General features: G+C 39.0%; 1 protein-coding gene and 1 pseudogene across 2 annotated transcripts; both read left to right on the top strand.

The window, feature by feature from the left end:
• Positions 1-201: 201 nt before the first annotated feature.
• On the top strand, positions 202-6,394 carry LOC143218362 (putative cytochrome P450 49a1; annotated as a pseudogene). Its single transcript, XR_013011030.1, has 5 exons — positions 202-400; positions 610-688; positions 899-1,102; positions 2,570-2,633; positions 2,832-6,394. The product of XR_013011030.1 is annotated as a putative cytochrome P450 49a1 (transcript).
• Positions 6,395-8,746: 2,352 nt separating this feature from the next.
• Positions 8,747-14,698, top strand: LOC143218276 (uncharacterized). Its single transcript, XM_076443385.1, has 3 exons — positions 8,747-9,586; positions 10,755-10,953; positions 11,492-14,698. The coding sequence occupies exons 1-3, from the start codon at positions 9,533-9,535 to the stop codon at positions 13,777-13,779; spliced, it is 2,541 nt and encodes an 846-aa protein (XP_076299500.1). The 5' UTR covers positions 8,747-9,532; the 3' UTR covers positions 13,780-14,698.
• The last annotated feature ends 63 nt before the right edge of the window (positions 14,699-14,761 follow it).

The raw sequence follows: 14,761 nt of genomic DNA, 5'->3' as shown, positions 1-14,761 counted from the left end.
AACGCATGAACCGCAACCGCACTGAACCGCACTTGCAACTGCTTGCAACTGCAACTGACTGTCTTGCAAGGATACAGCAAGCAAAGGATAATGACAAAGATCCTTCTTTATACTAAATTGGCCACTGTTCTCTCACTGCACCTGGTTACATAGTATTATATATGTCAACACCACAAAAATATAACGCATCGATAATTATATTTAACGACGTGCTTACTGGTGACATCGAATTCTGTGACATCGGTGCTTTATCAGCTGGCCCTGCATTCAGATACACAAGACTTAGCATATGTATAATGAAGTACATATGCAGTACGCTACCGAGTAAGGATATGCAGCTCGAAGGGAAACACTTGGATCAGTTGAAGTACCTGAAGGACTGCATCAAAGCAACCCAAAGGTTCGAGCATTTAGACAAATTATTTATTACCGGACAGCGGCTTTTATATGCACTTATGGCAGAAATGGGTGGGCACAATTTCAAAGAGAATTTAAGAGTGGAGAGTAGTTTCGTTCGTTCTGCAGTAGTTGAATAGGTTTCTATAAATCAAATCAAATAATGAATTATATATATAATAACGTTGTTATGATTTTCTTATTGGTTACTAGAATGTATCCGGTCGTTATTGGGAATGGTCGCTGCATGACCAAGGACACAGTTATCGGTGGATACCAAGTGCCAAAAGGAGTAAGAAACAATTCTTTCCGCAAACATAAAATGAACTTTCAACAATATATTCGCTTGGACAAATCAAATCTGTATTCCACTGGAGACTCGAACAGTGATGATAACATAATTCAGGTTTTAGTAGGAGAAACACAATGTAATTGAAAGCAACACAACGACGAACAAGCGAGGAGGTTTCTCCTCAATTAACGACCTTGTCTATGCAATTAGGTCCAAGTGGTTTTCCAGCATTACGTGATAAGCAATCTGGACAAGTACATACTTTCCACGAAGCAGCGAATTCCTTCCGGAACGAAGCTTGCAAGCTGATGGTGTTCGTCATAGTTTCGCATCACTTCCGTTTGGTTATGGGAGGAGGATGTGTTTGAGACGACGATTTGCTGAATTGGAAATGGTGGTGGTCATTTTAGCAAGGTAATTATACCTATTATCTTAATGCTGAAAAAATTGAAATCAATTAATATAAATCTTGGAAAATCGAACATCGTCTATTAAAAAATAAAAAATGAAGGTGACCTTAAAATCTCCGAAAATCTTTCACCTACAAAACAACTCTTTATACTGAAAAACTTCGGTTAACACGTTCAGGCCATTTGCTTTGTTCTGTGCTGCATTTTAGGTATTATAATACCTCATTCTTTTGGTGGAAAGAAGAGGAAAGGGAAAAGGAGTTGTGGTGAAGAGGGGAACAGAATTTCGGAGTTGTATTACAGTGTGCTCGTTAAGTACAGTTCCCGTTAGCGTCCTCGGTGGTCACTGTAAATGCTCAGGAACAATAAACCGAGAATCGCCGTTTATTACCGGGGAGGATTAGGCTTGTTGGGGTGTCTTAAGACTCGTTTCCAGGATTGCAGGGGTGCGGGATTCGCGTTCTCATTTCTCGATAATACAAAAATGGAGTTTTTCTATCTTTTTTCGTTTACGAGGCGTAATTTGCATTATTCGGCAGCATGTAGCTATGGGAATAGCTACACGCGCAGTTGTATGCTTCCGAATAATGCAAATTACGCCTCGTAAACGAAAAAATGGGACTTTTGAGGGCGACAGCGCCCTAGATCGATTTTTTATCTAGCGTTTTTGACTACTGAAAACCCCCATTTTAGTATTACATCGAGAAATGAGAATGTGAATCCCGCACTCTTGCAATGCTGGAAAAAGGAGTCTACTCCCTTAATCTGCTACCTAGGTGCCGCGATAATCCGACGTATACCTGGCTGTAATGCGGACCTTTAGTTCACCTAGGCACGTCTCCATCATCAACGCGCGTTGTCAGTAAGCAAAATTCTCGGAATTTTCTTTGAATTGGACAGGACACTGTACAAGCAGAATATCATAGATCTATTTCCGAATTAAGTAGATGAAAAGCACACTCAGCTTCGAGCATCGAGTGCAGGCTGCAATCGATATCAGCTCGAAGCAGATCTGACTGACTGACTGACGTATAGTAAACGTACAGACACTGATCGTGTATATTTGTTGACATTTTCAGAATTTCCAAGAACAGCAATAAAAGAAATTCGAACCGTTTCACGATATTCAAAATTACTGTCGCTGCTTTATGCCAGGGTACGCGACGAAGTAATAAAACGTCAATAAAACTGGGCAATTACTTTGACCGTCGCGAGGGCCAATAAATCCTGGGTAGTTACCAAAACAACCCTGGATTTTCGGACTCTGTTTATTGCGCGCGCTGTGCTTCCCCACAATGGAACTCCTGCACGAAATTACCTGAACCTTTTCCCGGAATGTTCGTTTGACAAGCAAATTTTCACATAATCATCCATTTCATTTCCAAAGTACATACAGTACCAGGATCTCGACGAACCGGCTTGATCGAGAGACAAACAGCCCGGACAAATTAAGACCCGATGGATAATTGAGACCCGAGGGAAACCAACGTCTAAAGCTACAGAAAACGAAAAAGAGCGGGAGAGACGACTCGAAGGTGTGTGCATGTAACAAATTTTTTTTAACTGGCTACTAAATAACTAAATAACTGCATCGTGCGATTCGTTTAGTTCAGTATCGGATTATATTTAATTTTCCAAGTGAGAAAAGAGCTGCTTTTTAATGAAATTGAATACACGTTCTTCTTTTAAGTATATCTTCATGTTCGATTGTTATCAAATTGATCTTGTTCCAGATTCTCCAGCGTTATAAGACTGAATATCATTACGAGAAGCTGGATTACCATATCAACTCTATGTACATGCCAAAAGGACCCCTGAATTTGAAATTCATCGACAGGTAGGCCGCTTCGAAGAAGCAGGGAACGATAAATCCATTATTTCTATATTGGGGATTGTAGGCTATACATTTTTGCACATGAAGTTGTGCAATTGGTTCGAACAATTTTTATCATTTCTGAATATTTTACGAAATCAATTCTCTTCGTTTACAGCACAAGACAAATTCAATTTCCCATCGACTCGCTCGAAGATGCGCAAGCAACATTTCAATGCAATACGTGCAGGTATACTCCATAAAACCCCGAGCCCCCCAACGCATTCAAACTTCCACCGTACAGAGCGGTGCAATTGGGCCCAATTGGTTACCTGGGCGCGCAATCAGTCTCCAGAATTCCACCCTTACCATAAAACCATCGAGGGGTCCGTGTTCGCCCGTTCCGAACCCCCTTTGTCCGCTGTCCCGTTACGTTCTTTTCGCTTCGCCGTGGTCAACGATCGTAAATCGGGCCCGATCGCGTTGCCATTCTAATATCTTGGGCCTGTAGACGTGGGTCCGGCAGCTTTTAGCACCTGTCCAGGGACGCGAGATCGAACCAGGTCGCGAAAATCGTGATGTATTATACACTCCGGGACAAAAAGATAGCACAACATCTATTTTTCCTTATTTGGTACATTAAACTGAAGAAAATGAATATTTTAATATGTCAACATATTCTGACATGCCTGTACGTACACAATGTACTGAATATTATCTACCATATAGAGTTTTTCGCGCCGATTTCGAATCTGTTTTTAATTTTTTTCCTATACGCACAGTTTTTCAGGAACAAGCTTTGAAAAAAAAACATATTTTTCAACTTTAAACAAATATTGTGATGTTATTACAAAAGATATTGAATTGTTCTTTGCAGCAAAAGATTCTGTAGACTTTCCTGAATACAGTGATATCCAATATTAATACATTATGATTGTTTAAACGTGTTTAAACAATGATTAAAGACGGAGAGACACCACTTTTGCACCAATTTTTGAGGATATTTTTCAATTTATCTCAAAAAATAAGGGTTCAGCGGATAATCGAACTATACCATGCGATAGAGCAGACTTTTATCTTGAGAAACCACTCTTTAAAGTTTGCAACGTCGACGTTTTTTTCGAACAAAAAGCAAAATGCCAGTGACGGGATACGGCGCGGCGCGCGAACGGCCGTACCAATGGTGAGCGTCACTGGCGGCAACTCATGTCGGGCGAAGATATTTTGCTTTCTGGTTCGAAAAAAACGTCGACGATCTAAACTTGACAGGGTGGCTTCTCAAGATAAAAGTCTGCTCTATCGCGTGGTATAGTTCGATTTACCGCTGGACCCTTATTTTGAAATAAATTGAAAAATATCCTCAAGAATTGGTGCAAAAGTGGTGTCTCTCCGTATTTAATCATTGTTTAAATATGTTTAAACAATCATAATGTATTAATATTGGATATCAATGTATTCGGGAAAGTCTACGGAATCTTTAGCTGTAAAGAACAATTCAATATCTTTTATAATAACATCAGAATATTTGTTTGAAGTTGAAAAATATGTTTTTTTTTTCAAAGCCTTGTTCCTGAAAAAACTGTGCGTATAGGGAAAAAATTGAAAACAGATTCGGAATCAGTGTAATTCTACTCCATTCAATAAAAATAGATAAGTTAATGAAGCCTCGTTTCATTTAATTCATACATGTTCAGAAAGACACACTGAAAATATGTTTTTAAAAAAATTGAATTTCTAATGTTTCATAAACAGAAATTTTGTACATTAATTTCAGATTGTGCTATCTTTTCGCCCCGGTGTGTACTAACGATCTTCTCTCATTGAGAAGCGTACTTCGCGCGAGACTCGACGTCAAATGAGACCACTGGATCTTGCCCCGCGTCCAGCCCTCCCCTCCACACACGCGGGTAACGTTCCGAATTCCGGGCCCGCTACGAGGAAGAGCTTGCCACCCGACCATTTTCTTCACGCCCTCCCTTTCACTCCAACTCTAATCTTCATTCCACTTTCTTCGTTAACGCGACCAACATCGATTTTCCCCGATCGTGGGACCCCTCTTTCCAGCTTCTCTCTTCTCGTTTAACCCCCATTCTCGTTTTTATACAGGTTCCGCACTCCGAAGTCGCCATTTTGCAAGTCAATTTCACCCTTTCGCAAATCAATTTCACCATTGAGCATTCAGACCTACGTATAATTTAATCGAAATAAATAAATAAAATCAATTTTATATATTCTTAATGGGCGTGAAATTGATTCGCTAAAGAGTGAAATTATTTTCGCAAAAACCTATAAAGTTTTTAGCGTCAGAATCTGCCCCTTTCCGAAGTTTCTCTTCTGTTTTATGCGACCGAGCAACATTTTGCGCGCATGATCATCCAATTAAGCGAGCACAATGAACTCGAGTGTTTGTCTATGATAAATCGCATGCATGGTAAAATAATTATACATATCTCGCTCGCAGTAACAAACTGTGGTTCCTGTCAACAGTTTCGCGTTTAGGGAGCGTTTCAAGTTGATCGAAACGGCAACTCGGATGGAAACAAACGTGCAATAAGGCAAGGAAAGGTCAGACAGACAGGTATAGACGCTTCCGAGGATTTATAGTGTCTTCAATGTCGCCGGTCGTTTTACCCTGCCATACTCCGGCCACTCTAAGCGACCGTGATTATCCTTACGGGCACCGTCGCGTCGGTTCTTCCACGCCATAATTAATCCTCCGGCAACCCTCCCTCTTCCAGGTTTTCCCCGAAATTCTATACAATTGTACTTGCAGCTTGCAGCTATTCCCTCTGACGCGTTAACGGTAACGTTAGCGTTTCCGCTTTATAATATTTGTCATTGTTGTAATATCCTGCAATTGCTACCGTCTTTAACTCTTAGCACTCCAGTGGTGACTCGAAATCACCACGACAAATTGCTGTACCATTATTCAAAATATTGTTTACATTCTTAAACATGTTGGTAGCTAATCAATTACTAAACCTTTAATTATTGTATGAGGTATTACACTCCGGGACGAAGATATAGCACACTTTGAAATAAATGTAATTTCTGTTTATGAAACATTAGAAATTCCATTTCTTTATACACATATATTTTTAGTGTGTATTTCTTAACATATATGAATGAAATGAGACGAAGCTTCATTAACTTATCTATTTTTATTGACTGGAGTAGAATTACACTGTCCAACAAATTTCAACTTTTTTTATGTTTTCTAATTACTGTTGGGCCCTTCTTATAGAGTTTTTCGCGCTGATTCCGAAACTGCTTTTAATTTTTTCCCTAGGCGTACAGTTTTTGAGAAAATTGAGTTTTAAGAAAAGACATATTTTTCAACTTCGAACAAATATTCTGATGTTATTATAAAAGATATTGAATTGTTCTTTCTGGCGAAAAATTCCGTAGACTTTCCCGAATACAGTGATATCCAATATTAATACATTATGATTGTTTAAACATGTTTAAACAATGATTAAATACGGAGAGACACCACTTTTGCACCAATTCTTGAGGATATTTTTCAATTTATTTCAAAAAATAAGGGTCCAGCGGAAAATCGAACTATATCACGCGATAGAGCAGACTTTTATCTTGAGAAGCCACCCTGTCAAGTTTGGATCGTCGACGTTTTTTTCGAACCAGAAAGCAAAATATCTTCGCCCGACATGAGTTGCCGCCAGTGACGCTCACCATTAAAAAAACGTCGACGTTGCAAACTTTAAGAGTGATTTCTCAAGATAAAAGTCTGCTCTATCGCATGGTATAGTTCGATTATCCGCTGAACCCTTATTTTTTAAGATAAATTGAAAAATATCCTCAAAAATTAGTGCAAAAGTGGTGTCTCTCCGTCTTTAATCATTTTTTAAACACGTTTAAACAATCATAATGTATTAATATTGGATATCACTGTATTCAGGAAAGTCTACAGAATCTTTTGCTGCAAAGAACAATTCAATATCTTTTATAATAACATCACAATATTTGTTTAAAGTTGAAAAATATGTTTTTTTTTGTGCGTATAGGAAAAAAATTAAAAACAGATTCGGAATCAGCGCGAAAAACTCTATAAGAACCATCCAACATAGTTGTGGAACAAATTTGTTGTTAGACAGTGTTATTAACGAAATATAGAGGTACAAAATGATAGCACAGTTAATGAGAAACTTGAAATATACATAATATAGAATTAATCGATACAAATCAATGCTCAATATTTTGTAGGACCTCCTGTACAGCTAACGACTTTAATCATTCGGTTTGGTAAATATTTATACAATTTTTTAATACTGTTTCGGCTAATATTCTCCCATTCGTCCAAAATGCTCCACTTTAAATCGTTAATACTTTGGAATTGTCTGCCATTTTGGTACACAGTTCTGGTAAGATGTCCCCAACAATTTTCAATAATGTCGAGGTTGGAGATCTTGCTGACGACTCCAAAACACGAATAATTTTTGAAGAAAAGTATTTTCTTGACCGCTCACGCTGCATGGACTGCGACGTTATCTTCTTGTAAAATGTGTTTATTTGCAGCAATTCTTGTAGCATAGGTGTTTACTTGTTCATTTATCATTTCAATATACCGTTCACTATTCATTTGTCCTTTTATAAAGATTTCTGTTTTACTCCAATATCCAGTATCGGCCCAAATTATATCACACAGCCGCCTCCCATTTGGCGACGGCTTAAAGATTGCTGTTCTTCATTCAAATCATGATAGTAATAGCCCACGCCGCCTGGACCATCAAAATTAAATCTTTTTTCGTCAGTGGATATGACTCTTCGCCGCTTTGTCCTCATATTTATATGTTTTTCGGCAAATTGTAAGCGGAACGCTTTCTGCTCCATCTTTAACCAAGGTTTCTTTCGCAAATCTCTTCGCACTAAGTGCTTGCATTTTTGTAAGACACAACGTACGTTCTTCCCGTTAGTGTTTACGCCAACAATTTCGGCGATTTGTCTCGCAGTCATCCTCGAATTTGGTGCTGTTCTCAATGTTGCACGTTTTTCACGGGCAGTTAAACTTTGTGGGCGCCCAGAACATTTCTGTTTCCCGTAATTGTCAGGATTTTTTAACAAGCTCATAATAACTTTTCGGCATCTATTTACAGTTTTTGATATTTGTGTAATTCAATCTTGTTCTTCCTTTGACTTCAATATTGTATTTTCACATACGCTTAGTGTTTTTCCACGACCCATTCTTTACACTTAAGTATGTTGTTTTATTAAACAAGCACGAAAGAAGCTAGTACCCACTTTATCAATTACGTTTTGCAATGAATGTTTGCTCTTCGATAACTTCTGTACAACTGAAAAATGTAAAACTGTTATTTGTGCTATCATTTTGTCCCGCTTTTGTGCCCCAATATTTACGTTTTCATAAATTCCATATGTTTGTCGATCGTAATTTTGCTAATCAAAGTGCGATGATATCGGCGCACAGGTTCGATCAATGTTCGATCATTATTTTTCAGACGCAAACTTTTACTCTTGAAAATGATCCACATCAGGATCGAAACGTTGGGTGTTTAATTAATTTGCAAAATTGCTTGTGTTTTATCATTGATCGAACCTGTGCGCCGATATCATCACACTTTGATTTACGTTTTCATTTCGAAAATTCTATTGAAGTAAATATGGTGGATGATACTCAGCACATTGCACGTACAGCCATGTCAGAATGTGTTGACATATGAAAATATTCATTTTCTTTAGTTCAATGTACCAAATGAGGAAAAATAGACGATGTGCTATCTTTCTGTCTCGGAGTGTATATCAATTTCATATCCATCAAATGAAAAGAATCGTATAGAACGAAATTATTCTACCTAGAACGAGATGTTTCATTTTCGAGTTAAAACAGCTGCAAAGGGTTAATTATTATAACTATCTTTTAAATCTTCAATATAGGCCCACATAAAAAAGTTGTGAAATGCAACTTTTAGTATTTTTCTCTACAATTCCGGCCCAACTGCAATTTCTGGAAAAATATCTTTTCACATCCTGCAGTGAACTAATTGCTCTAGCTTCGCAAAGAAGTTCAAATCGTACAGTTCAATATTGAAAATGTTATGCCTGCTCTTAAAACTTGGGGGAATGAATCGACAAAGCTGCGGCATTATGCGACCTCTACTTATTTTTTAATTGTTTAATTTCATCGTTATTTTTCAGTTGCCAAGATTGCTGTCACCGTAGGAAAAATCCCGAAACCGAAACATTGACAGAAGAGCGAATATTGTAATGGAAAAATGAATTACGCGGCGAGTAGCCTAATGCTGTGCACAGTCAGTGATGAGAATCCTTGCGAGCAGAGTGCGCGTGGTGGGGGTAGCTACCCTTGAAGGGTATATAATGAGGCCCGTCAGGGTTGATCGGTTCATTTGCGGCACGAAATTTGTGGAACGTTCATCAGTCGACTAGTTATCCGTACTTACCTGGCAAAGTTGTGGCTCTGTTGATTTTCAAAACAGCAACATCACGGAGGCGATCTGACGACTCTATTTGTAAACACGCGTTTAGTTTAGCATCGTGCCGTTCATAATTTAACAAATAGAACTCCGAAGTTGTGATAATTATCCCGTTTGTTGCATTGTGCTTGACTTCGAATTTGTTACGGAAATGTCTGTGCCGGTGACGTGGATTAGAAACAACATGCTGACCTGCGACCAACACGTAAGTGTTTGTTTAAATACTTATTATTAGACTGCGGATCTTTATGCAAAATAAAAAATGTTTGCATTGATTGCAAGACACAGAAGCCAAATAGAAGTTCCTTTCTTCTTTTAATTGTCTTATTTAGCTCAAATTAATACGCTAATGTCTTCAAATCTTCTTAATTCGTCCGCTGCTTTAAATTGTACGTGTCCATTTTCGTTATAAATGCATAAAATGGGTAATTTCTCATTGTAAACAAATTTGAATGATTTGAACGTACTGCTACACTAGTTTTAACCTGTTAAATATATTCAACAAGATATTAAATATTTATTTCACACCAGAGCTTGCTGCAATTCAGATAGAAAGTTTCTATTTCGCATAGAGATCTGCAGTCTAACTACATTGTAAATGGACTGCTACATTTGTTTGTTGATTTTCACCTTGATACTCGTGGTATTTTTATATTTTCCTTTCTAACAATAAATCAACTCATTTTTACGGGATTAGTTCTACGATCTTGTAGCATTTGCATTCAGTTACTCTCGCACTTCACTTTCTACATAATTTCTGTATTAAATAAAATAGCTGCTTCAATGCGCAAAATGAATATTTATCAGTGTAGTAGTCGACACCTTTGTTCACGCTTGTAACACTAAATTTAAAGTTTTGAGGCTGAAATTATTGTACGCGAGTAATTAAAAGTTAAATGTTCGATATACTATGTTTATTATAACAAAATTTAGCGTGATTTCTAAGTGAAATGATTTCCGGCTAACTTGAAAAATAAGTGTTTTCGTAAATTCTAGATGATCGTTATACTGATTATGTTTACCTGTGACTATCACACCTGTATGAAAACATAATACTCGCGAGGTTCAACGTATTCGAGAGTTACATGGCAAAGAAACAAACAGTGACACTGCCTTCTCAGGCATTGTTCTGATTAAAATAATCCCAATTATCGATCGTAAATGTTGAATATCTAATTTAAAGATGCCTTCGGCGCTATCGTTTCGATCAATTAATGCATCTTATTAAAATAACTTGTTTTTATTTTATACTCGAACTCGTAAGATTGCTATTTAATAAAATAAAGTTCTCATTCGTGATTTGAAGAGTAAGATTTTCTTCAGTTGATTATATAAAACGGAACGGCATTCTAATGTTTACTCTTTTTCTACAGGGGAGACAATTGACAGAAGCAGAATTGAAGTTTCAGCGATCTCTACAGAGTCTCTCGATTCCGGAGTGGTACCTGAATAAACGCTCGAGCCCGCCGAAAATTTTAAACAGCACTCCGTTTGATCGTCGCCCACCATCTTGGAAGGATCCTGATTGGAAAAGAACTTCAGTGACGAATTTGAGCACGTTAACTATATCAGGTATCTATCGCCATCTAATCTAATTAATAAAACTATATAGAGTTGAAAGTTCGATTTAAATTGGGTCGCTGATAGTTGAATTTGAATTCGTATGTAAATATAATGATTAAAAGTTGAATTTGAATTGGGATTTAAATATAATGATTGGAAGTTGAATTTCGATTTAGATTGGATCGCTGAAAGTTAAATTTGAATTCGTATGTAAATATAATGATTAAAAGTTGAATTTGAATTGAGATTTAAATATAATGATTGGAAGTTGAATTTCGATTTAGATTCGATCGCTGAGAGTTGAATTTGAATTTATAGAGTTGAAAGTTCGATTCAAATTGGGTCGCTGAAAGTTAAATTTGAATTCGTATGTAAATATAATGATTAAAAGTTGAATTTGAATTGGGATTTAAATATAATGTTGGAAAATTGAATTTGAATTTCGATTTAAAAGAATTATGTGACTTAAACCACTTCCACAATTATCGCCACATTTGTCAGATCGATTTGAGTTTCTTTACTAACAAACTTCTGCCATCGTTTACAGACGCACCAGCACGCAGATCGCAGGAAAAGCCAGAACCGAGCAATCCGTCTACAGGCACCTACAAGATTCAACGCCACCAAAAATCTCCAAACTCGAAACAGCAGAAAGCTCCATCAATAACGACAGAAAAGATGGACACAAGTATCCCACACATAACACCAAGACGTGACATCAGCAAGACTTTCCCAAAAATGTCTCCGTCTCGAAAGGTGAGCAACATCAACATCGTGCTCAGTCGAAAGCCTTCTCCTTTAGAGCTACCGCGTCAAGATGACGAGGATGAAATTGACGCATCGAATTACGGTACATACGTGATAATAAAACGTGGGAAAACTGCCAAGAAGACCAAAAACGACTTGTCCAAGTCTGCAGAAGACTCTGAAATCACTCCGCAGAAGACAAGCTCGCCTAACAAGAGAGAGATAAAGAGAGAGCAACCGGAAGACAACATCCAACCTCCAGAGCCGATCTACGCTCAAATAACTCCGCAGAAGACAAGCTCGGCTAACAAGAGAGAGAGCGAGAGAGAAGAGCAACCGCGCGCGGAATACAACATCCAACCTCCAAAGCCAATCTACGCTCAAATAACTCCGCAGAAGACAAGCTCGCCTAACACGAGAGAGAGCGAGAGAGAAGAGCAACCGCGCGCGCGCAGAGTCCGCACAGCTTCGACACCAAAATTCTCTCCGGGTAGTCTCCTCTCGTCAACGATCCTTGAAGAATCTCCGAAAGGAAAAAGACTGCCTTCGGAGAACATTCTGAGGAAACTCTCAATCTTCGAGGACAGCTGGAAGGACGCATCGATGCGCGATAACTCTAACAAGGCCTCGCATAGTATGGAATATAGAAGTTCGACTTTGAAATCAGAGTGTGATAAACCACTATCGGTCAGCTACGAAGAGACATGTAAAGGTAGACAGAAACTGAGAAACTGGTTAGACAAGAACATCCGGTCAATCGAACCGATCCTCTTCGAGCCAGTGGACTCTCCTAATTCATCAACTTTGGTTCGAGAGATCGTGAAGAAGGTGGAGAACATTAATATCAGCGAGAGAACTCCTGTGAAGCGATCCCACCTGAAATGGAAGAAATCGATGGTTCCTGCGGAGTCGAAGGATCTTGCAGAGTCTCCGAAGACCCCGGTGCGGCTGGAGAAGGATGCGAAGTCTCCCTGCGCCAGGACCCATAACTCCAGAAGGATGTCGATAGTTCCTGAGGAGTTGAAGGAGTTTCAAGAGGCTTCAAGGATGCTGGCGCAACAGAGGAATGAGATGGAGAGAAATAATGCAGACTCTCCCGCTACTAAATTCTTCAACTCGAGAAGAACGTCATGGGGGTCTTGCGAGATAAAGAACGTTGAAGAGTCCTCGAAGAGGAAGGACACTGGCCAGGATCCGGATCAGGTAAACTCTCCGAGCACCAGGTTCCTGACCTCGAGGAGGAAGTCGATGGAGCTGGAAAACTTGGTGAGGAGCAAACAGCCTCCTAAAGAGAAGAGCGTGGTCCGAGAGATCATCACAGCTATGACAGCGAGGGCTATCAAGGAAGCCCTGTTGCGAGAGCAGAACAACGTTCCTGGAGCACAGCAGAATTATGTGAAGGCCGTGGTGGACGCTTTGGAGAAAGGGAACTCGTCACTCTTGGATGAGACTATTCAGGAATCGTTCACTTCGACGATCAGAAATGAAGTCGATTTAGGAAGTGCTAGCGAGTCGGATGCGAAATCCTCCTCGACGGCAGTGTATTCCAACGACACCGAGAACAGCGACTCTGAAGGAAGGTCTCCAGTTTTGGTGGAAAGCGATGACAGTCGCAAAACCATCGACTTCGATATGTCTTTGGACCAAGGCAAGGCTTCGGAGCAGAAACATTGTCAAGAAGACGACTCCGTTTATTGGATTCCGGTGGCCAGGTGCAAACTACCCAGGACTAGTTCCCTTCTGAGCATGATGTCGAGACTCTCGACAAATGGCGATTCATCTCCGTGCGTCAGCCCTATCAGGAGCGACAGTGAGAACGAAAACGCGCATTCCGTTCCATGGGGAGCAACGTTCAGAAAAAATCCTGCACTGTCCAGGAACATCTTCAAGATCGACGAGACCGTCGTCATCGATTCTGGGTACTCGGATAAATCCGATAAATCACCGGCCGGCTGCACGACCACAGATAGCAACTGGTCCGAAGACGCACAGTACGAGAGTGCAAACGAAGTTGGTAAGAACAGGATCACGAGAGCGTCCAGGAGGAAGTCTGTGATTGGAACCACGTTCCGGGTTAGCAAGTTTTAGCGATAAAAGGAAAATAGTTTTCTTACGGATAACGAATTAGACAGCGGATTTGATGCGTTTATTAAAAACATTAGGAGAATTTAGAAGTACTGTTATACTGTTTTCAGCCTGTTCGATTTATTTTACGGTTTCAATAATTAGAACGTTTGTGTAGTTCGTAATTTCTGTACCTTAACAAAACCAAAATGGCGATATATTTATTCATTGTTGCTTGAGAAATAGAATTTTACATTCCCTCCAGGGCAATTTGTTATTCACTACTGAAGAAATCGAATTGTAATTTTGCTAAAAGGAGACTAGTTTCCGGGACGAGAAGAATAATTTTCTTAGTAATGGTAGTAAGAGAGGTTTCGGCCCTTAGGAGCGCCGTTGACTTGCCGTACGGGGTAATTTTCTACTTATCATTGACTTTGTGATAGAAAAAGTTGGGGCAATATATTATCTACTCTTAAGAAAAGAGACTTTTAATGTTTATAATCTTTGTAATGAGTACCCTCCTGAGAATGAGGGTAGTAGAAGATTATTTTTAGATCTATAGATCACTGTAAAAGCCAGAATCATCCCCCACGGGGCAATGTTTGTTCTGCGTTCGCGTTTTGCGGTTCTTCTGCGAGTTTCTTGTGATATTAGATTCGCTTGTAATCGCGTATTGATAGATTTAGAAACGTTCTTGCAACGTTTCTAAGCTGTGTTTTGCGTTTCGTCGTTGAACGGACCGCTGATTTTCATATTTTAATCCGCCGAGGACGAGTTAACTCGTCGATTGTCATCGACTCGGATTTCCTAGATATCATTGATGTTATATATGCTAAAAAAAGTCGCACTGCAGTGACCCAAATAATGTATAATGTATGTTCATTATGTATTTTTACATAAAAAATTTAAAAAAATAAAAATTCAATACTTAGTTGTAAATTAATTTTTGTAGTGTTTCTAATTTTAATTTCAGACCACGCCTCTCTAATCCCATTTTCCAATTCTG

The sequence above is a fragment of the Lasioglossum baleicum genome, chromosome 19 (assembly GCF_051020765.1).
Source record: "Lasioglossum baleicum chromosome 19, iyLasBale1, whole genome shotgun sequence".
Taxonomy (NCBI): domain Eukaryota; kingdom Metazoa; phylum Arthropoda; class Insecta; order Hymenoptera; family Halictidae; genus Lasioglossum; species Lasioglossum baleicum.
This window is presented reverse-complemented; position numbering and strand designations above follow the sequence as displayed.